The 24,599-nt window shown below is 38.2% G+C and overlaps 1 protein-coding gene across 4 annotated transcripts in view; it reads left to right on the top strand.

Moving 5' to 3' along the window:
• Nucleotides 1–24,599, top strand: part of ASXL3 (ASXL transcriptional regulator 3) — a 135,815-nt gene that overhangs the window by 98,554 nt on the left and 12,662 nt on the right. For 3 of the 4 annotated variants that reach the window (XM_080381520.1, XM_080381522.1, XM_080381521.1), the window contains 3 exons: nucleotides 16,087–16,183; nucleotides 16,664–16,769; nucleotides 21,478–23,425. In XM_080381520.1, coding sequence (XP_080237646.1) covers nucleotides 16,087–16,183; nucleotides 16,664–16,769; nucleotides 21,478–23,425 — 2,151 coding nt within the window. Of the gene's footprint in view, nucleotides 1–16,086; nucleotides 16,184–16,649; nucleotides 16,770–21,477; nucleotides 23,426–24,599 lie in introns of those variants that run through there. The other variant, XM_080381523.1, reaches the window with a different exon arrangement.

Here is a 24,599-nt window from a genome sequence, read left to right as displayed (position 1 = left end):
CCAGAGGCAGTGGGCACAACCCAAAAGACAGGAGGTTCCATATGAACATAAGGTAAAACTTTTTTTAATGTTTTAATGTGTTAAAGGCACATGTTGCTTAGGGAGGTTGTAGATTCTCCATCCTTGGAGATATTCAGTAGCCTTCCGGACATGGTCTTGGGCAAGTAGCTCTAGGTGGCCCTGCTTGAGCAAGGTGACCACCTCCAGGGGTCCCTTCTAAACTCAACTATTCTTTCATAGGGTGAGGAAGTGGATAAGCTCTTCTTTAAAGAACTTGAGGCAAGTCTGTGTCACAGACCAGATTCTTATGGGGACTCTAACCTCCCTGTTACTGCTGGCAGGGCAGCAGAATGGAATGCAAATAGGGAGATTTCTGGAGAGTGTCAGAGTGCTTCTTGACTTCTGGTAATGGAGTAGGCAGCTAGGGGTGATGCACAGGTGGATCTGCTACTGAATACATAGAATAGCTGGTTATATTATAGAGGTATATAAATGACTGTGCTAGCTGTACCTATAGTGACTGTGTAGTAGAGCTCAAGATCCTGAGGAAGCAAAGAACAGGAGTAGTAGACAGAAGAAAGTTTGGGACTGTTGCTGAGTGAGGGGTGTGGTTTAATAACTGTGAACACATATACAGCTGACACAATGCCGCCTTTGCCTCCATTTTCACCAACAAGATCTCCCAGGCCTCTGATTTTTGTAAAAGCATTCAAAGAGGAGAACCGCCAGCAGTAGATAAGGACCAAGTCAAGATTACTTGCGAGAACGTGACCCATAGAAATCCATGGGATACACCAGACTGAATCCAAGGGTGCTGAGAGGGCCGTTGCAAGATCATTCTCTTTTGAAAGGTGCTGGAGATCAGGAAATGTCCCCAGTGACGGGAGAAAGGAAAAGTTGCACACATCTTCAAAAAAGGCCAAAAGAACCCTGGGGTCTTGGTAGGCAGCAAGTTAAATAAGAGCCAGCATTACACCCTGACATTAAAGAAGGCTGGCAGTGTCCTGGGCTGAATAAGCAGGACCACAGCCAGCCGGTCAAGAGAAGTGATCATTGATACCCTTTCTTTCAAGAAAGATATTGACATATTGGAGCAAGTCCAGTGGAGGGCTACCAAGATCGTAAGGGGCTGTAGCACAGGAGAGCTGGATTTGTTCACAGAGAAGACTGCTAGGGGATCCCATGGCAGTTCCCACCTAGCTAATGGGAGGTTGTGGAGAAGACAGCTCTTCCTGGGGGCACACAGTAATGGCATTAGAGGCAATGGAGACAAGCTGAAACATGGGAAATTCTGATTTGATTATCCGGAAAAATATTTTCACAGCAAGAGTGATTAAGCATTGGAAGAGGTTGTCCAGAGAGGCTGTGGAAGCTCTCTTTTTGGAGATACTCTGAACTCAAGTGGGCAACGCCCTAAACAAGGTACTCTAAGTGGAATGGCTTTGAAAACTTCATGACTTCTGAAGGTTATACCAAATGCACGTGATTCTGTGTATGATTCTGTAGGCGATATCTACTGCTTTTTCCTCAGACCTACCAGACAAACCATTTAGATTGCCGCAGTGATTTCTTCTTGAGAGCTCCATCCTGGTTGTTGCTCATTTCTTTCTGATCTTCTGGGTTCTTTCTTGTATTATTTCTTTATTTTCTTCAGGATTTGAAATCTATGTTCTGTATGTATGAAAACCTGGAGAACTACCAACACAGCATGTTAGCTGTTCAGTAATGGGCTAACTCTTTAATGTGATTTAAGATGATTTCTTAACGTTCTTGTTTTCCTTTGTTACTATATCTGATTTTTTGCCTGGCCCCTGACTTTTATCCCCATCTGAAGTGTATTCTTATAGTTTAATGACACAGCCAGGTTAGTACTTTCAATGTGGTTCTTTCTGGTCCTAGACATTAAATGAAAAGCTTGTGCTTTAAGTTCATAGTTTCCTGTCTTCTTTTTTTTTTTTTTTCCCTACACTGACATAATTTGCAAGGGTGTACTTTGTCCTAGCATCATTTCTGTAAAGAATTTACAGAGTTCTTTATTTCTTGAGTCAAGCTTGTGCAGTTACTAATCTAATAATTTATTGAAGTCCAGTGTTTTATTTTGCTGTTCAATCTGTGGCAGCTTGTATTCAAAATGTTTTTGTTTTGCTGTTCTCAACTTTCCTGCTGGGACCCCTCACACAGGCTTTTTTCAGAGCCTGGTAGTGCCACTGACTTATCCCCATATAGTTCCTTTTTCTGGATCTCCAAATTTCTGAGAGAAACACAAATTATCTGTCACATCTACAGGTACTTCCTGTGGACCTTTCTTGAGCTCTGTCTTTTTGTGGCCGTTTGCCTTGCCATATGAGGTTTACCGAGAAGTTCAGACAATCCAGTACGGGGGAGTTCTATACTAAGGCAGCCCTGTGTTTACCTCTGGTGCTTCCAGACCTGCTGAAGCAAGTCCAGGGGAGGGCCATGAAGATGGTCAGGGGGCTAGAGCACCTGTCCTATGAAGACAGGCTGAGGGAGTTGGGGTTGTTCAGCCTGGAGAAGAGAAGGCTCTGGGGACACCTTAAAGGTGCCAGTGCTTAAAGGGGCCTGCAAGGAAGTTGGAGAGGGACTTTTACAAAGGCCTGTAGTGATAGGATATGGGTAATGGCTTTAAACTGGAAGAGGGTGGATTTAGATTAGATACAAGGAAGAAATTCTTCACTGTAAAGGCAGTGAGGCACTGGAACAGGCTGCCCAGAGAAGCTGTGGATGCCCCATCCCTGGGAGTGTTCAGGGCCAGGCTGGATGGGGCTTTGAGCAACCTGGTCTGGTGGAAGGTGTCCCTGCTTATGACAGGGGGGGTGGACCTAGATGACCTTTAAGGCTCTTTTCAACCAAACCATTCTATGATTCTGAGATTTAGTGTAGGAAAGCATACACCGTTTTGCACTGGAAATAATGATGTGGGTTATTGCATTTCTAGTTTATAAATCAGATTTGAAAAGAAGATACAGTCATGATTATGGACAGCTCAGCAGAAACATCTGTTCCGTCAATGTCTAAGCAGCAACAGGGAGGCCGCACTAAAGAAAATACCCTTTCATTAAATAAATATTATCAAGTCATCATCTTGAAAATTAAACATGGCCAGTTCACTTCAGAAGCTATGGAAAGAATCCAGAAAAGGGCTCCAAAATTTACATGAGCTATAAAAAACAATCTGAAGAAAAAACTACTGTATTTGTGCTTTTTAATCTACCAGAACCAGATTAAATGTGAAGAACAGCAGATTTAATAACAATCAAGTGCTGTATTTCATACAATAGGCTACTAACCCATGGAAGTCTTTTGCATACTAAAAGTTAGCATTGATTGCTGGCAGAATTTAACTGATATAAATAGAAGATGGTGGATGCATATATATGGTAGTAGCCACAGCTATATCAAATGGACTGAAATATTTATTGAAAATAAGAATCCCTTTTTTCATTCTTAGGACAAGCTAAGCTAAATAGAAATCTTTTATTTGACAGCTTTCCTATTAATTGTCAATTATGTGTTCACTCACAGGTTTTATCTACATGATCTGTTCCTTGCAGTTATCAAGGGTTAGTTCAGCCTCTGATTTTGTCTGCTATTGTTACCATACGGTACCACTCCCATATTACTGACTGCTGAAAAATACAGTATCTTTGCTTAACATTGAGTTAAGCAGAAACACTATCATCAGAAATGCAGCCATTGTTTAACAGAACTTACAGATTTTTTGTGACAACTACAGCTGCTTTTTCTTTTCTTACCCAAGCACATCCATACTCATTCTCTATTATAGACTTGCCAACTGTTAGAGCATCCTTACGGTTTGGTCCCATTTATCACAATCTCTTTGAATGGTCATTGTGTAAGTGGAGAAATGACTTTTAGATAGGTAATGGCATACTTGAACAGTCAGCTGTATTCTGTAGGAAATGGAGAAACTTCCTCGGTGATTTTCATACTAGAAATACATGCAAGTTCACTTAAAAGTATTTTTTCAGATGGATAGAAGTTAAGTTTTATAATTGCCAACTATTACTTGACAGGGAGAGCTCTAGCTGTGGAGAACTCCTTGACGTAATTGGTTCCCAGATCATTAGCCAAAGTAATGAACAGGAGAATCATTGTTTTGCATTATTACATAGAATTTAGGCTTATGTAAAGTGCAAGCAGATCTTGTTAGAGTTTCTGAAGAATGTGTCAGTCAGAAATTAAACAGTCCAGAGACTCGCAAGAGCACATAGAGTAGTAAGTTCTGTTCCACTTTTTAGTGCCTTGTTCATTTTGTGATGGTAACATTATTTTTTTTTCAGAAAACATTGGTATGAACAAAACATATGGCCTTAATACTACTCTCTGCAGCTGTTCTGTATTTCCCAATGAGAATTTCTGGCTCTTGGGCTTAATGAGAAGTCTGTTCTACAGGGATGCCACACTCGGCCTCAAGAACAGAAAGTGTCTAACTTGGCTTTAATATGACTCAAGCTATCAACTGCTAGCAAAGGAGATGTTGATGAGTGAGTAAGGCTCCTTCCAGCCATCATGAAGTATAATTGTGGTGGCTTATTCAATGCGTTTGTGTTTGAGAAGAAAGGTTCCAGAAACTTAACAGAGTGTGTCTGCAGTACAAGCAGAGCCAGAAGACAGTGCCATGCTCTGTGCTATGACATCCATTTTAGATATTTTGGAACTAATTGCAATCTAAGGTTTAAATTGCATGCAGACAAAGCTAAGCCGTTATGTTAAGAAATTGCAGTGTTTCCGAAGGTCATTCTGTCCAAATGAGGGGTTGTTTCAGATATGAATCATGAGCTGTGGTCAGTTACACTAGATCGCATAGAGTGACTCTGTTGGAAGGGCATTAAGAGGCTAGAGGCCTTGAAGACAGAATGCAAGGACTGACTTAAGCATCTTTCTTTAAAAAAACAGAGGTTGACAATTGATTGGAAAAGAAACTCACGCAAGAGCACATTTACGGGGTTTTTTAATGATGATGTAATAGGTGGCAATTTGATATACTGTCCTTTAGCTTTGTAAACTGCGAAACATAAATTTATTTTTAAACTACTTTAGCAGCTTTTATGTCTTGACATAGGAAATATGGAGAGAAAGGACAATTTATCTAGTCTTCTCTACACTAAGACAAAATCAACAGTGTCTGGTTTTCTTGACAGATACTGTGTAAAAGGTTTTTTGGCTGTTCAGGGATGGTGAATTCACAGCCTCTCCAAATAAGTCTAGTGCCTTACTGTTTTCACTGTTTAAAAGTTTTCTCCTCAGTGATTAATCCAAATTTCTGTCACTGCAATTTTGACTGCTATTCTTTGTTCACTTTGGTATCGGTGTGGAGAGCCTGGAGATTGCTGTGTTCATTTTGCAACAGCCTTCAAATATGAAGGCGGTAACCCATTCCCCACCTCCCTGTTTCTTTTTGTTGAGAAGCAGCCCTTATTAATGCAGTCTTTGTAGATCTAGGACTTTAAATCTGTGCTCAGCCTCACTTCTCTCCTTTGGTCTTTGTACCAGTTCTGAGTTGCAACAATCAAAACTGAACATACTACTCCAGCTCAAGTGGTAACACCAAGGAGACAAGAACTGATTTCTGTGGTTTCACACAGTACTCTCATTTATAACTTCCAGTGTTGTGCTCACCTTCTTTGCAATTTTATATCAAGGTTAACTTATATTCAGATTGTGATCAGCCTATGTGGTCGTGAGCCATAAATACTTTTCTACAGAAGCATTGCATAGCCGCTTAATTTCTTCATTTTGTATTTCTCTAGTTATGTTTTATTACAAGAGTCTGAAACTTTGCATTTGCTCCCATTGTAGTGCCCTAATTATCCCTGTTGTTTCCAAAGTAATTCTCAAATGCATCAAAAGAATTCTGAATTTCAGTTGTAGATTTCAGTGTACTCAGACCCTCTCTGACTAATGGTATTTGAAAATCCCTTCCGATTTTTTATCATGCCCCTGAAATACAGCCTCCCAGTTGGTAATAAACAATAGTTCCCTAAGTAGAGTTCTGAGTAGTTCTGTAGCCACCTAATTACAATTTATATATCCTGGATTTGCTTAAGAAAATGTGACACAGCATTGCTAAAATCAAGTTCTAAAACTTGTGCTGTTTCTCTTCTATCACAAGGCCTTTTACGCTGTCAGAAGGAAAATTGACTGACTTGACGTGACCTATTCTTGACAAATCTGTGTTGGCTGTTGTTCAGCTCCTTGTTAGCTTCCAGGCAGTTGTGTGTAGTGTGATGTCTTGTGCTTTAATCATTACACATATTCTCCAAATCTTGAAGACAGGGAGAACAAGCAAGATACTAAAACATGGGCTTCTTGTATCAATTGAGATGCACTGAGCTATGTTGTCTAGTACCCAACTTCTTCAAAAGGTTATAGGTGCTCTGTAGGTTCTGGGTTCTATCTGCCCACAGTGTGTCCATATGACTATCTTAGGACACACTAGGGCATCTCAAAAAAGAATTGGCAGTCTTTGAGTAGGCCATAGGAGTTCTTCTGAAGCTGGCTTAGTCTGAAAGTCCTTAGCTGTGCTTATCCCCTTCTTTATGCACAGGTGATGCATATGTGCTGTATACATATAGCCAGCACATATAATTTTGCAATTATCCTCTTCCCTCTTCACTGTTCTGAAATGCATCTTTTAAAAGTTCTGAGACAGATTCATAACTGGACATTTAACAAGATAGTCTATCAAGCCCAGATGATTTGAGTGCATTTAAGTAATATTTATTCAGCTCCTTGCTTGTTCAAGCATGAGATCGTACCCTTTTGCCTTTTGTGGCTGGAATTAATTGTATTAAGCACCTCAATGCAGCAGATTTGTGGTGAAGATGGATGCAAAAAAGGCAGTATGAACATTGGCTCTGTGTCTGTATCCCTCTAATTTTTCCCCTGTTGCACAATGGGCTAACTTTCACCATCATCTTGCTCCTAACGTACTTCCATAATTATTTCTTCTGAAGTTTGATGTGTTCCTTGCCAACAGTGTCTTAAATTTGGTCCATTATACCATGTTCTGCTGTAGTATTCCTGCTTAGTAAGTTGACCTCATTTCCATTCCCTGCATGATGCGAGATCAACAGTGAGGTCCTAACTAGGACAATATGGTTTCACTGTACAATTCCCGTTATTCCTTTGCAGGAGGCTTTGCACTACATGTGGTAAGTATTGTTTATTTAAAGAACTGTGAGGTTTCTTTAACTACTTTTTCACTAGCACAACGTTCCTGGGGATTCTCCCAACTAATTCTGCATTTATGGAAGTATGCCTACTTGAAACACATTTTTTTTAAATTCTGTTGCCATTTCTTCCTTTTCCCAAACAAGCTTTAGTCTTTTACATTACTATCAGCTATATGAATTATCAGATCTCCATTTTGCCAATTAAGTCAAAATGTTGATTGCCAACTAAATCTTCAAAGTCCTCCTACATACCATTTGTATTTCTCACGTTAGTGTTCAGCCATCAAAGACTGAGATAAATGTACCACTGTCATCACGTTGGCCCCTTCTTTAACCCCTCCTTTTATAAATAAACTTGTTTTGGCAGTGGTCCACAGAACAGTATTTGATTTGATTTGTCCATACTATTGGGCCATCTATATAAATACAGCTTCCAAATTTTGGAGAAAATAACAAGTCTGTCTTTACAGAACGTTCCTTTCCTCTGTGAGGGCTCTTTTTCATCTTTGCTTACCTATTGCCATATCTCAAAACCTTCTTGGGGCATCACCCTGTAAGTAAAGATGCCAAAGCTGTTCTGCTGATAGCACCTATTAAACCATGACTTCATTACCAATATATGTCTGTTACTACTGATAACTTCTGATCCACTTAATCTCATTTTGGCTGTGTTCTTACAGTGAAGGTAGATGGGCACCAAAGTTTAATAACTGGTGAAATTGGTAGATTTTGTAGGCATCATACCTGCCAAGACCTTCATGAGGTTCATCGGATAGTCTCTGTTGTCCTCATTCCCTTTCATTCCCTCCTTGCAATCCTCTTTGGAGGCGGTAAATTTCTTGGACACTGGGAGCACTGGCTTTTCTTAGTCTAATCTTGGGTTTGGTTCCATCCCTTTTTTCAGAACAGGTTCTAATTTGGGGATTACGTTTCTCTGTATATAAGGATCATATGAAGTTTTGGAGGGTTTAGCATGCAGAGACCTTTTTATTCTCTGATGGTGTGTTTGGGTGCATTGTACTGCTATATATGAATTTCAATCTTGCCAAACAGTCGCACATGTAAACTAGTTACTGGTGCCTGAGACTGCTTATTTAAAATTTACCTGTGCCTCTTCTAAACATGCTGTTTCAAGAGGAATAGGAATGTATTGATGTCCATTGCCAGCAGATGTGGGTTTATAGTTTGTTGTGTCAGTGCTCAGGAGCATGTTTGTGACTGCTTATACCTGGAAGATTTTGTACAAATGTATCCACAGAGCTTATATTTAGTTCTGATCTGTGTGATAAAGGATGTCTTTTTTAAGTTTCCAGTAGTTAATGACAAGGTAGGTGGCCTTCGGGAATGTATTGCCTCCTTATGTTGTGTTTTACAAGCATTAACAGGAATTAATTTGGTCAGTGCTTTTGTTACTGTGCTTTCCTATTGTTGCAACGTTGCTACCTCTTTGTAGCCTTTCCGTATTCAGTTTCTGAGCTGTTTGACTCGGAGAAGGATGATTCCCCTCCAAATGAAGACATCTAAATGTGTATGTCTGCAAGTGTGCCAAGTGTCTACACTCCATTACGAACAACACACATTGAGTCAGTGCATGAACAAAGAGCCTGAAGAGCTATTTGTCTCACTGGGAAGTAGATGCTGACTTGTCGGTCAGCTGAATAGCCCTCTAGGCTCCACTGAGTGCATCAGCTACACCTGCATTGACTGTAACTGGAGATTGGAAATCTGGGCCACATCCAGACATTTACCCAGCATTCCAGGAATGCCACCACCCTTCATTACTTTTTAAGTTACATTTGTGTAGATAGAGCTGTAGGGTCTAAACTTGTATGCCTTTGGCACTAACACTATAGAAATCATCAATAGCAAATATTAATCTTTGTAATCAAATGATAGTTTGTAAAGTATGAGTTTAGATACTGTTTTTAATATGATTGCAAGCAGTCACCCCTTATATTCACCTTCTCAAAGAATCCCAAAAGCACTTTAAGTAGTGGCCTGAAACCACTGATCACAGGTGGCAAGCATCTAGTTTTGGTGGTGTACACAGATACTTGGTAGTATCACTTGGGGACTTACTGTGAACTGGTGTAGTGATTTAACCCTGGTGGCAACTAAGCCCCACATAGCTGCTCGCTCACTCGTTCCCAGTGGGACAGGGGAGAAACCAGAAGAGTAGAAGTGAGAAAACGTCATGACAAAATATTGTGAGATAACAGTTTAACAGATAAAGCAAAAGCTGTGCACACAAGCAAAGTAAAACAAGGAACTCATTTGCTACTTCCAGTCAGCAGACAGGTGTTCAGCTGTCCCCGGGAAAGCAGGGCTCTGTCACATGTAATGGTATATGGGAAGACAAACGCCATCACTCTGAACATCCCTCCTTCTTCCCCCAGCTTTTTATTGCTGAGCATGGCGTCATATGGTCTGGAATATCTTTTTGGTTGGTTGGAATACAGCTAGAACAGCTGTGTCCCTTCCCAGCTTCTTGTGCACCCCCAGCCTGCTGGCTGGTGTGGCAGTGAAAGAATGGGAAAAGGCATTGATTCTGTGAAAGCACTGCTCAGCAGCGATGAAGACATCCCTGTATTATCAACACAGTTTTCAGCACAAATCCAAAATAAGCTCTCTACTAGCTACTATGAAGAAAATTAACTGTATCCCAGCCAAAACCAGCACAAATGGGCCAAACTTTTGCGCTTTCTGTCTTGCATTCCACATACTGCTTCACAAGCCTTGAAAAAGTCTCAGGCCTAATGTCAATGTTTTCTATTAAGCTAGTTGATAGCTATAGTTATTGCTTACATCTGTATTCGGGTGGCTAAAGTCATCTGAGTAGGTAGCCTATTTTGGAAAGTAAGGCCTTTAAAAGAGAAGGCAATTCACTGCTGTTACAACATGAACCATCAAGCTTGGTGTTAAGCACCGTGAAATCTGTTTTTTGCTGACAAAGATGCTGTGGCATGAAGGAGTAGTTAGTGCATCAGACGGCATCATCACCAGTAGGAAGTGGTGGAAATTTAGAAGATCAGCACACTTGACTTTGGACACAGTTGGCCTACCCAATATAACAGATGTGTAAGAAACCCACAAAAATTAGTCCCCGAAGTGTGTGTTCCACAGTACCCAGTTTACAGTAGTCTGCATTCAGAGCAAAGCAATTGGTAGAAGCTCCTGCATGTTGAGACACGCATCAGGTTGTTGCAATCTCTTCTGAAGTTTACTATTACTTCTTACTAGATTTGACAGCAATTTTTAATCCTTTGGGCATTTTGTGGAGCAAGAGAGCATCTGGTATGCTACAATCATATCCATTGATGTTCTTTTTGGATTTGGGTTGCAAGGGGGTGTTTCATGCTGACTAGCTTAGGAAGCAAATGTAGAGGCCCTAATTAGGAATCTGATCTTTGCGCTTCCTTCACTGTTCATGGAAGCAGAATATGTCTTCCAGAATGATGATGCAGAGTACCTAAATTAAGTGTTTATTTCTGTGTACATGGCATCAAACAGTTCTGTTTCTTGGAGAAAGTTTCCCTTAGTAGCAGAGATTCTGGGAGGAAAATACAGATAGTGGTCTTCCGTGTCTCCTGTGAAATTTTGCTCAGTGATTGTCAAGAGTAAAATGAGCCTAGCCCAGGTTGTCTAGCCAGCTCTCCAAAGTGTTTGCCTTCAGAAAGTCGGTCACTGCATCTTTAGATGTGTGATTTAGACTTGTACTGGACATTCATCACAGGTCAGTTTGATGCTGGTGCCCAGTACTGGAGAATCATATTTGTTCCATGTTACAAAATGGCAGTGGTGTCTCTCCACATACATAAATAGAAAGTATTTTTTCCTGTGATATATAATGGTATAAATGCACCTAAATTTTTAATTTTTCATATTTTGGAGGCTTTAATGCAAAAGTATCAAAATGTATTTTCTCATACTTTCCATCCTTTGCACTTAATTCCTTTTACATACCTTTGGGAAAGTGTGAATTACAGGACTGTTCTTCCCCCAAGATAAAATATAAAAGCACAGAAAAGGGTTAGCAGCAGTTTGTAGAAAGGATGTAATTTCTTGAGTGGTACTGAACACTTAATTTGAATGAATCTTCAATTCTCTCACTTTTTGTTTAGTTTTGTATTATGGTCAAATGGCATGATGTTCACACATAAGCTTTCATATAAGAAATATGTTATACTACACAGGAACTCTATATAGCATAGGAGAATTCTGAATAATTTGAGAGAGAGAAACAGATTTGCTAATTGCTTGTCTTTGAACATTCTAGCAAAGGTCAGGTAACCTACCAGTAACACCTATGCAGTACTTGCTGTATCCCTACTAAACCACCAGTGTGAATCTTCAGGTTAAGCTACAAAAATAATCCCTGCCTTATTGTCAAAAGAGAATTTTCAGTGGAACTTGGAGGAAAATAATCGAAGTAGTTCATTGAAAGATTACTCGGTTCCTTTTGATAAGTGTTTGACATTTGCTTTGAAATGCAAACAGATGTTGGGGTTTAGTAGATATGTTCTGGGGTTGGGCTTACTTTCAATAAAAAAAGGAACTTTTAAAAGCCATTGTGAATTCTGCACAGAAGCATTAATTAGAAAACACAATTCTGCCATTGTGCTTAATCATAAAAACAGAAATTTAAAGCTCAACAGAATAAAACATAAACCTTCCAAGAAATATTTGTTGTTCCAGCTCATTAACACACTGTGTCTGTTGGACAGCATTTTTTAAATACCATAAAAATTAACAGTGTATTTAGGAACTGCATTATTGGCATGTTTCTTCAAATTCTAATTCAGACCTAGTGGTTAATTGTGCTGTCTCTATCATCAGAGCATAAAGAAGTAAATACGCCCTTTGGCTTCAGAATTTTCAATTTCCACTTCAACTTTTTGACTTAGGTGAAAATGTGTTCTCTGGGTGAGATAAAAAAGATTTCAGTAGAGATTGTTAGCTAATATTGTGAATATGAAGACCTCTTAGTCCTTCCAAGTTTAACAGAAGAGAAAAAAAAATGTCAGTCTGATTTCGCATGTCTAGGTTATTGAGAAAAGGATTATAACATCTTTGGTAGTGTTGTTGTTTCTGATAGACTCTTTCAAAACAACTAGATGTAAAATTGTGCATTTTTTGTCTGTTCTACCTTGTTCAAACTTTGTTCCCTGTATAAAATCTTTAAATTAATCAAAAATAGCTGAATGATTGAACTTGTTAATTTGATTTCATAGAGTCATAGAATCATTTAGGTTGGAAAAGACCTTTGAGATCGTCAAGTCCAACTGTTTGGGTTGCTTTCCTCATTTGGTATTGGATCTGGTTTCTTCTGCTTAGTACATTTTTCTTCTTGTAACATCTTGGAAACTTCCATCTCATTCACTTTAGCTCTTTGGCCATTATGAGTTTCTTTGGCTTTTTTCCCTCATCCTTTTCTCTTTGAGCTCTAACTGACTGAATAAATTCTTCCTGTTCCATTTCCAGCACAGGTTTTCTTTGATCTCAAATCTTTGAGCAAGTTTGGTGAAGTCACTGTGGCTGACCAACACTTTATTTCCTGCATTTTTTTCCATTGGTATCTCTTACCCTAAATTATGTGTATCAAGTCTAGATGATGATGACTTTTTTCATCCATGCCTCTGTAGTGTTTTAGCCTGAAATTGTTCATATCATGTTAAAATAGATCACTGTAAGCGTCTCCTCTAATTAATTAGGGTGTTCCCACCTTCTGTAACATTGTATACTCTTCTGTCTAGATGTCGGCTGTTCCAGCTACTTAAATCTTCCATGAGTTGTGTGGTCCCATGAACACAGGTCACAGGGAAGGTCCTCCTCTGCCAGTTCATCAAAGGCAATGACTATCATGAAGTCAGCAGTGACTTCTTGAGTTTGTTCTTCTTAGTTTTCTTAACCTAAGCATCTTCAACATCATACTTTCGATCTTGTGTACGTGGTTCCCTAATACTTGTAAGCTGTTACAGTTAATATCTAAAGTGGTCAGTACAGCATACATCTGTTTCCTGATGCAGTCCACAAATGATGCATTGTTCCATTGCTAGTTTACCTATAGTAAATTTTCTTCTTAGGTAACCCGCTGTAATTTTCTCATTCTCCCTTTCTGCTGTTCCTGGGGTCTTTTTCCCCTCCTTTTTCTTCCACAGGTACTTACTACTTGGCATTTTTTCTGGTCCACAAGAACTAATGAACTTTACCCATGACCTTGCTAACATTTGCTTTCTCTTCTGAAGTTCCAGCCTATGTGTTTGCTCTCAGGTGGACTAATTAACATCTGAATTTAGTTGAACCTCTTTCTAGTATTTAGCTTGGGGGTTGCAGTTTCTTTTTGACACCTTATAAGAAATTATGCACCCAAAAACTTGGCACTTTTTTCCCCCAGTACTTTAGTCAATAAAATAAAAGATGCAGTAACTCTTCCTACAAAGCTTGCTTTTCTCGTGTCCTTAGAACAACAGGGTTACAATGAAGCTAATACGGTTCTCCTTGTATTTGCATGGTAATGTAAACTGGCGATCTTCATGATGCTCTTGATTTATGCAGCCTAGTGAAATAGCTCAATCATACTTGGCTACAGTTTCGTATTATGTTTAGTGCAATCAAAGTGGATTGCTGCTGAAATGTGGCATTCTCTTTCTGCCTCTTGTGATGTATTCCAACTTTGCATGAGATCCGATGGTCGTATTACCTTGGGATAAGTTGGATCATCTTGCTGATGTGACAGAAAATTCTTGTCCACAAATTATTACTTTCCTATGAGATTTGTTGATCTGCCTAGTGATACAGCTAGACTGTTTTCCATCAGCTGAGCAATGGAGTTTCAGGAGGACCATGCCTTTCAGAGACAGCTTACAGTTAAGTGAGGTTAAATACGAAAATAACAATTTCATGTCTGTATTACTCTTTCCTGCAAAGCACTGTGTGGGGCTTAGGGATCAAATCCTGAATATACTAATGTTTGGAGTAAAACCTATGTTGACATGAGTGGCTGTTACTACTTCATCTCCTTTTATGTTGAAACTGAAAGCAGCTTCAGCACCTTTCTTTGAGGAACAAAGACTTGTTTATTTAGCAACTTGTGATTCTTTTCTTTGTAACTTCTCATCTTACCTTTTTAGGAAATTGTGTAAATGTTGTTTTCGACCATGCACTGGTTTCTTTGTTCAGGTGCAAGAAGCGCTGGTATCTAAAAATTTCACTTTAATTCTGGAATTTTATTGTTTCTGGAAAAGTTCATTTGTGCAGAAGGAAGATCATGTGTCACACCAGTTTGTTTTATACAATAAGTACATGTTCTTTATGGCCTTTGTGTTGTCTCACCGGTTTTATTTTCTTGCTGCTTCTGCTGCATGTTTCACTGTTTCTTTCTAGTTTTTCTCCAGTTTCAGCATTAGTCATAGCCTAATTGTAATTAACGTGCGTGTGTTCCACAACGCACATCATGAGAAGCATGGAAGCATTATATATACACCCTACTTAAACGCAACTCCTATGACTTGTTGGCAAAGCAATGCCATATAGCAGGAAGCAGTACCGTAGGCTCGCATCCTGCTGAGGCACCCTGGTACCATACACATACTACTTTCTTGCTGTAATCAAGTGCCTGTAGCATTGCCTGTTTTTCAGAGTCCATGCTTATCACTCTATTCTCTTTTTACTACTTCACATCTTTCTGGTGTAATCCTATGAAATTATTGTGGGACAGGATGCCAGCTAGGCAATGAGTAAATTAGCAAAGACTGTTCTGAAAAGTAGGGCCACTATTATCAGTGAAATACAGAGCTTAGCGAGGGACATACAACTGAATATCATTTAAAGTTTCTGACATGTCTCCTTTCTGGCTCCAGTTTGAAACAAGCACCGAGAATTAAGGGGTGTTATGTCACTAAAATGTGTGTATAACATGCTAGAAAATGTGCTGGGTTTTACTGGTAGATCACAAATGGTGTTATTGAACATTTATCTCTTAGTTACCTTAAAGGATGTTAAGTAGTGAGAGTGTTCTAGCAACATTAGCTGTTCTGCTGTTTCCCATCTTTCTCTGTTTGCTAGTTTGTTTTTATTGTCTGTTTATTAATTATGCTAGAGTGATACCCACTGCTAATTTGGTTTATAGAATTACTTTTTTCAGTTATTAGAATTCCTTCAGTAGTCAGACATAGCTTCACAACCTGGAAATAAGTGTTAAGCTTTATGGTAAAAGAAAGCTCAATAGTTGGATTACTTTTAAAAGTTATTGTAGATAATACTGTTGTTAAGACTTTTAATGGTGTTTTATTATTGAATGTTTGACAAATGTTGAAAGAAAAAAAAAAATTATGTTCTTCCGCAGTTTTCACTGTTGGTGCCTGTAAAATTATGTGTATAGCTGTTCTTAGTTTTAGTGCTGAATTTACACCAGTTATTTTGTTAAGGTTACTTGTCATCCACTCTTCTGCCAGTACAGCCTATTAGCTAACATGAGTGTTAGGTTTATTTAGAAACAGCAAAGTTACTGTCTTCATTACATTTAATTAATTTGTTTTGTACTGTATTTCAGGCAGATGCACAAGTATAATGATGATCCTGATTTTTGATTGTGTACAATAGCTCTAGACATACGCTCGAGATAGAGGGCTGTGATTAAAACACATCAATCAGTTGTAAACTGAGTTATCATCAGTAATACTGATAACTGAAGAGAGCATGCTGATGCCCACTTGCATTTGCAGTAATGACTATAATGAAAATACTGTTTTAGTAGTAGTAGGTCATTTTCTTACTCCCACTCCCTATCCCTCCCCATTTCCCTTAATTGGAACTCTGGCTTTATGTAATTTCTGACACTATCTTCTGCTACCATCGGCTTATTTTCTAGATGGGAAGTGATGGAGTTTTGCGCCTCAGTAGTTCTGCTCTAAATAATGAATTCTTTGCATACGCAGCACAAGGGTGGAAACAGCGATTGGCAGAAGGTAACTCTCTACTTGTTCTCAGATTTACCAAAGGTTAATTGTTTTTATGAAGAATGTCTCTTTTTCTACATTTGAGAAATACTTATAGAAAGAATAGAAAGTGGTATTAGACCAGTAATTCAGCAAAAGAAAAATTGGTGATTCCATTTTGAATTTAGTGTACATTTTTACAGCTTGCTTGTGGCACCTTATTTGAACAGTTTAAAAAAAAAGAATCCAAGCATTTTCATCACTGCCAGCCTTGGAAACCTAGATGCACACAACTAAATCCCACTAATGTACTTTTAAAATACTTATGTTACATGGTAAATTAAATCTTTCTGTCACATTCACTTTTGCTTTTCATTATTTTCTTTTGGAAATGTTGGATGACCGTCACAGAAATCACCGCATGTCATCTTTTTATCTGTGATTTATAATTACCCATATTAAGCTAATCCTTGACAACTTTTATTCAATATATTAGTATTTGTTTTTTAGGAGAATTTACACCAGAAATGCAGTTGCGCATCAGACAAGAGATTGAAAAGGAAAAGAAAACAGAACCTTGGAAAGAAAAATTCTTTGAAAGGTTTTACGGTGAAAAGTAAGTATTGAAGCAAATAAAAGTGGTTTTTTATTTTCTTTTAGGAGGAAATAAAAATATAATTCTCTGCTTCACATAGCACGATCATATGCTGTAAAACTTAATAAAGGAGTTATCAAAGGCAGTCATTCCCCAGTTTAAGTTGTGGGTTGAATTATAGTGGTGTGTCTGCACTTGCATTACAATTACATTTTTAAAGGTTCATAACTCATCCATAAAAATTCATTCAAAGGAGAGCTTAAGACACAAGGCCTAAGCATGCGAGTATTTTCTAATTAGCTTTTAAAAGATGGCATTAGGGCAATTCCTCCCTCCTGCAAAATATAAATACAGCTTCTACAGACTAGAAGACCTGTAAAGATATTTTTGTAGTATGTTTTTATTTTATTTTTTCTAAGCTAGTTAGAAAGTTTCTAAAATCAAATGGCATTTTTTATTGTTTGACTGAGATGGCCATTTGTTGGAGCAGAATATAGGACATAGAACAAGTATTGGCTAGAGACAAATGAATGTGACAATGACTAGTCTAATTTTAGAAGTGAGCTGCAAAGAATAAATAAGTACCCTTAACCGACTAAAATTAATTCACTCCAGGTACACACTCCAGGTGCACAACTGGGGTGAGTCAGCACAATTTCATTGATGATGGTACAGAACTGGTATTCTGCAGCAGCTGAAGGTTCAGTTCTTATATTCAGGGTTTTTTTAAATCAAAATTTAAGGAGATTCACATCTCTTTAACATCCAAGAGTCTTCCTTTTAAAAATGGCTTTAAACAGCCATTAAACATCAATAGTTAGAATTACATCTCTGTTTTTAAAACTAATAAGTATTAAAAGTGTTAATTATTATACATTTATTTTTTAAAAGTTTCTGATCCATTTTTTTTATTTCCAGGTATGTTTTAATGGAATTTACACATAATATTCGGCAGAAAAAAATGTGCCATGGGAATCATCATCACATGAGATGTCTTAGTTTTGGTTTTAGATGTTTTTTACTTAGGAAATCCAGGGCACAGGGAACCCTTCATCTAAGTGATTAAAGATTAAGGCATTAACTGAGTTGTTTCTGCAGTAACAGTGCCGCTTCTCACAATCCACTGCCTTGGACCACTGGGAAATGTAGTGAAAACAAGGCAGCAAATGGCAAATGGACAGATACATTTTAATATGTTTTACACATTCTTGCTAAGTGCTTTCTCCCAGTGTGAATGCTATTTCTACACCACTTTATCCTTACATATAAGGGAAATTCTAGGTTCTTAATATGTCAGACTTTCTTATTGTCAAGTGCTTAATTTCTTACTTAGCAGCTTTGAGACCTCAGTGTAGTCCAGGTATTGATCCCTTTAGTATCAAAAAATATTAATTAGGTTTTAAAATTAGGAACATAATGGATTTTCATTATGCATGTCAAGAGATGAGTTGGTTACCAACATGAAGGGCTATGTAAGATATTGGCATAGGGCTTTCCACAAGAAGTAGTTTAGTACCAGCAAAACATGAGCACCTCACTCTAGCTGAAGTCTGTTCTTCAGTCACAAATGACTGTCACATGCACCGAGAGTGATACTCATAGTTTTACAGAGCCAGCAGTCCTGCCGTGCTAGGTGAATGCTGGACACTATAATAGTTGGCAGATAATTACTCAGTCTGCAGTGATACGTGTCATTTGGGTTGATAGGTTCCTGACATCAACATTGTTATGCCAAATGTCATATTGCACATACTTTCCATTTTGACTACGGTATTGAATCTGCCCCCCCTGCCCTTTCCCCAGCTCTTGCATTGTTTCACTTGCATTCTTCTTGTGTAGGCAGATTCTGCTTCTTTGCTGCTTGGCCAGATCTAAGTACTTTTTCTCATTATTTACTGACTGGATGGTAGCTTTTGCTATAGTTTCTACCCAGTGTAAGTTCTCACCTTTTTTCACTTTGGTTTTTAAACTTCTTTTGATTATGATTGGGCTTTGTCTCTTTTCAGCTATGTTGGTTCAACTGAAGGAGTAGATTTTGAAGGCTTCCTGAGCTATTTCTCACATTTACTGTCTGTAAAATGAATCTCTCTTGCAGTCTGACTTGCTCACTTTACTGTAAATGTGGTATTTTTACTCTGAGTTCAGTTACTTTGATCTTTTGATATTCCATAAATAAATTCAGGTTTCACCTTATACTTAAAGAAGGACCATTAATAGATGCAGAATCTTTGTAAACATCTTTACACACTCCCCAGTTCATGGCATTCAGAGTCCTTAAGAGTGCTTCTTCCATGTTGGCTCTACACATTGTGTTTCTTACATTTGCTCTTATCTGCACCCAGGCTGTTTATCATGGGACTGTCCGTTGTAGTTTACATCCATCCATTTATGTTTTCTTTCCACTTCCTCATGGTTGTTCATTTTTCCTCTTTCTGACTTACTTTAAAAAACAAAAACTTCATTCTGCAATCATTTTTCTTAAGATCAACTGATTTGTTTTGCCAGAAATCCACATTCTTCTGGCTTGTTGACCCAGGATTGCAAGGGTTATACTCTATTATGTCGATATTGTCATTTCTTTTTCCACTGAGAGTTACCTGTCAGAGTAGTACTGCCAGCTCACTAAATCAAAGGCTTAATTTTGGGTAGACCTCCTCTAAATTTTATTGCTGATTATCCTTTTTTTCTTACACTTCTTCTTCTTCAGTATGTTACTAGAATGTTTGTATTTGTGTATTGCCCATGTGACAGTTGCATTTACCTTTATCCTGTCCTTCATTCCTTTGCCGATTTTCATTCCATAAAGATAACCATCAGGCAATATCTTTTTGTGATGTAAGCTAGCTAAGGAAAATAGACCAGTGATTCAGTTTTTAGTAATGTAGTGGGTTTCTTTCCTCTCCTCATTTTCCTGAGACAACTTTTGCTCATTTACACGAGGAATTTTAGAGGAAGGAAGTTATTCACCTAAACCTGCATAACTAAACTTCACTCACTTAACTTTGACTATACAGGGAACCTATAGTCTATATAGAAGAAAAACACATTTTCTGAAATGCATTCAGTATGGAAGATGAAAATTGGCTGTTCTGAATTGCTCTCTAGAGGATCCTTCCTCAGCCTTTTGATGGAATGGGGAGACATTGTGCATATTAAGCGACTAGTAGTAAGCAATATTAATAATTACTGTGAGAGTGCTTTTTGACGTACCAATTCCAGGCTGCTTTGGTTTTCTTTTTTCTTTTCTTTTTTTTTTTTTTTTTCTTTTTTACCCTCGTGCATTTACAGCTATCACTGTAATGCATCTGTTCAGTATTTTTAAAATATGCAACCACAGATTGTGGGTTTTTACATGTTTATTCTGTACTTCTATATACATGAGCCTTTGTGATCTTTATATCCTCTGGCTGCACACTAACAAGTTATCTTGCTTCCATTGTTTCTGAGTATCTTTTATGCTCGCTTACTTTCATACAATTCTTTGTTTCCTGATTAAAATGAGAACAGAAATCAAACTTCTGTTAATTAGATTAGAAGATACTTAAGAACGTGAAATTCCTTTCAAGGCCTCCAACTAAGCTCTTGTGTGTTTTCTACTATTACGGAATTGTTGAGGCACAAAGTCTGCTTGGAAAATCTTACTAAAGATGCTGAACACCTGTACTTCCACTGTACTTAGAAGGAAATGATGATGTCAGAGCACAGACACTTTTTGAAATAACCATTTTTTTCAGCCCTTGGCTTTTTTTTTTGTTTTGTTGTGGGTTCTTTTAATTCTGTTGAAGTAATAAAACTTCTTTTACACTAATATTTTCAGAGCCAAAGGTAAGAAAATGTTGAGAAGTATATGTAGGAATGGTTCCTTTGCACTTCATCCCTGAGAATAAATGCATAGATTATAAATATGTGTCTCTTTAGCTCCTAAAGAATGTTAAACTTCTCTTTAATTATAGTGAAATTGAGTGAATAGCATATACATAAATCAGTTTATTCAGGAATGTGTTTTATATTAAATGAATTATTTAGTTTGCTGAAAGAATGGAGCAAAAACATACAAGCTGTCAACTGAGATCTTTATAATTGACTCTTGAGTTGTAAACTAAGGCCAAAATGGAGTTACTTTGATTTTCATAATAAATTTGAAATAACTGTCAAATTACAAAACTGAAATGCATGATTTATGATTTGCCTTACTAGTTTTAGGTGCAGCTTTTTCTTTAAAGTGCAGCAATTAAGCCATATGGCTAGCTGTGTGGACCCTAAATGCAGGTGTAGGAGAAAAAAAGGTATTTCCTTTAGAACTGTTACTGATAGAAGAAGATATAGTTGTTCCTTTCTTCTGCAATGCATGCTATGTTAGTATTGCATTGTGGTGCTGGTACTTAAAGAAAAAATAAAAACAAACAGATTTAAACAAAATATGAGTCGTGGTGAACCTGTGTAGCTTGCTTTTTTCATTAAGTACCAAATAGTTAAATAATGAGTAATAGATTACTTATTTTAAACATACTCTCATCTTTTAACACTGGTGAGAAAATCTGGGTAGTTAGGTTTCCAAAATATATAAAACCATATATAAATTAGTCAACCACCACTTAACCAAACCACTATTTTAAACTGGAAAATATGTCCTTTTTGTTAATAAAAGATATGGGTGAGAAAGATGAACTTAATCCTTTACCATGTCTGTGATGAAAAGACCTCTTTAATGTTGTATGTTTTTATTTAGACTGGGAATGTCAAGAGGGGAATCAATGAAACTCACTGCAGTGCAGAACAATGAAGATGAGAGCAATTCTTTGTGTGGATCTTCTGGCACACCTGGTCCTTCTAAGCAGGCAACCTTTCAGGACCAAGAAGAGAAAGGTGCTAAAATTGCACCTTTACCAGAGAGAGATTATTGTCCGCCTCTTTGTAGTATGGAACAGGTTCCTGTCAAGGATCTAACGGCAGACTCAGAGGATATCCTGATACCTGAAGAATCACTCATTCAGGAGGAGATTGCTGAAGAGGTTGAGACAAGTATTTGTGAATGCCAGGAGGAGAACCATAAAACAGAACATGTTGAGTTTTCTGAGGAGTCAGTAAGTCCAGCTGGCACAAACGAAGAAACAGCGGCAGTACAGCTCGCAGACAGCACTGAGTCCTGTGTCATGATGAATGATGTAACTGATACTGTATCTCACATTGAAATTAAAGTGGAGTTGAAGTCAGAATGCCCTCAGGAGGAGATGTCAGTTGTGATAGATCAGCTGGAGGATTGCGTATCACCGGCACAATCAGCTTCATCCACAAACTCTGTCAGTGATACAGCAGAGAAGGATTCTGAGTCTGCAAAAGAGCTAATTGCACCAGAAATGCAAAGTGCTGCTTTGGAAGGCTCCTTATTCACTGGTGGAGGCATTGCGGTGGATATGGAGCTTCAAAGTGACCCTGAGGAACAGTTGTCTGAGAATGCTTGTATTTCTGAAACTTCCTTTTCCTCTGGAAGTCCAGAAGGACCATGTGTTTGTATTGCCTCTCCTGGAGGAGACACTCAGTCGACTTCAGAGGAACCCTGTACTCCAGCATCTCTTGAAACAGCTTGCTCATCTGAAGTGTCCAGTACTGAAAACATTGAAGGTGATATTCAGCAAAAGGCCAGTGATGAAAACTTGCACACGCCTTTAATGTCAGAAATCTCTCCAATGTCCACCTCACCTGTAACCTCAGAAGCATCTCTGATGTCAAATTTACCTTTAACATCAGAGGCATCACCAGCTTCTAATTTACCTTTAACATCAGAAACATCTCCGATGTCTGATTTGCCTTTAACATCAGAAACATCTTCAGTATCTTCTGTTCTTCTAACTTCTGAAACTTCCATGGCAAATAGTTTGCCTCTTCCATCAGAGACATCTCCTGTTTCTAATTCCCCAAGCAATGAAAGACTTATTCTGCAACAAAGGAAATCACCGTGTTTGTTGGAAGACTCCCTTCCCACTTTGAAAGAAGAAAGCTCTGCCATTCCTAAGGTGGTTCAAGAAGAGAGTCTTGTTCAACCAAAGCAGCTTCAGAGTGTCCCTGAAAATATAAAAGTTTGTCCACTAACAATTATACCTGATACTTCAGTATTGGAAGAGCCCCAAAGCAAAAACCTCAGTCATCAGCCATGTAAGTCACATTCTGAAATTGAGAAATCCTACATTGCATCCATCCCAGAACACTCTCCTCCAGAGGTGATCAAAATTAAAAATCACAGTGTTCAGCAGAGAGGTGACAAGAAAGGTACACTCTTGCCATCAGAGGTAGCTGTCTTATCAGAAGGATCAGTTGGCAAAAATACTGAATTGCTTCCATCAAAGCCGCATGATAAACTATATACCTCATCTCTAGAGAAAGCTACATTCTCTGAAGTGTGCAGAAGTAAATCTCACAAGCTAACAGGCAGCACCCAAAGCCGTCTAGAGAGTTCACACTCTTCCAAGTCATTAGAACCCACAAAATCACCCGAAGTGAGGAATGATAGAGACCCAGAGATCCCAAAGAGGAAGACCGCAGAACAGCACAGTTTTGGAATCTGTAAAGAGAAGAGAGCTAGAATAGATGATGATCAGCCTAACCGTACTGCTTCATCAACAAGTCCACCTGATAAAGATCAGCCACCCAGAGAAGAACCCCGAGTTCCACCCCTTAAGGTAAAGTAATGGATAAATAGGCTGACTTGGAAACTAAACGTTTATTATCTCTCTCCTACTGACGACATACAGACACAGCGCATAGGTGTATTTTTTGTGAAGGTGTGAGGGGTGTTAGTACTGATGGTTTCACTTTACTATTACATTCCTACCATGCAAAATTACTTTTGCTATAGATATACCTATAGTCGTTCAATCAGAGTCTTTGCTACGAAATTGCTTTTGTGTGAGGGAAAGTTTTCCAGGATGTATAGCTTAATCTAATTCAAGAGCTTCCCCATCATTTACGCAGTGCGACTTGTTTTTCTAATTGCACAACTGTATTATCTGCTTGTTCTCCTGCAGATGACTTCTCCATCAAGCATGAATAATACATATTACCATAACCAATACTAGGAAAAACAACCAGTGCCTTAATCCAGCAAGAGAACCTAGAATCAGAACAGTTGAAGATGCCATTGCAAGCCATTGCACTCAGGCTTGGGGTAGCCTGAAGTATAAGATTTCCTTGTAGAATTAACTGGAAACAGGGACCTGGCTGTCAGGGGGAAGTGTCTAATTGTTATGTCTCTGTTAATGGCAAAGCAAAAAGTAAAAAAAGAACACCAACTAGGCAAACACTTTTATTTCTATCATTCTGCTATGTAAGGAAGCAAATTTCAGTTGAAAGCTTTGTTTTTTCTAACACCTGCATCTATAGATTTAGTTATATATAGGCTCAGCATTTTGACCGTTTTTGTACATGATGACACTAGCCAAGTTTTAGATCCATTTTGCTGAAGCCATTGACTTTGCAATATTAGCTCCTGATTATTCAGGAATGCCCTTTTGTGCATTTATTTTTAACTGCTGCAGTCACTGAACATTGTTAATATGGCCAGGAGGGCAAATAGGCTAACTGTTTTAATCACTAGTGCGGCAGCATATTTCAACTTAATTTATTTTTATGAGCAGTGATGCAATTGGAAGTTAGCCCATTCTGACTGTAGTGATATTCTTTGATATTTGGAAAGTCTCTGTCTAGCCTAATAAATTCCAGTCACTCTGTAAGCACAAAGGAAAATAGATCACTAGGGAATAAAAAAAGGTCATGACTATAATAATAAAAATAATCAAGCACTTAGAGCTTTAGCAGTTCTGGTGATGCAAAGGGGAAACTGAAAAAAGCTGCTAC

Source organism: Falco punctatus (assembly GCF_963210335.1).
Source record: "Falco punctatus genome assembly, chromosome: 3".
In the NCBI taxonomy this organism is placed as follows: domain Eukaryota; kingdom Metazoa; phylum Chordata; class Aves; order Falconiformes; family Falconidae; genus Falco; species Falco punctatus.
The sequence above is the reverse complement of the archived record's forward strand: the minus strand, read 5'-3'. Positions and strand labels throughout refer to the sequence as shown.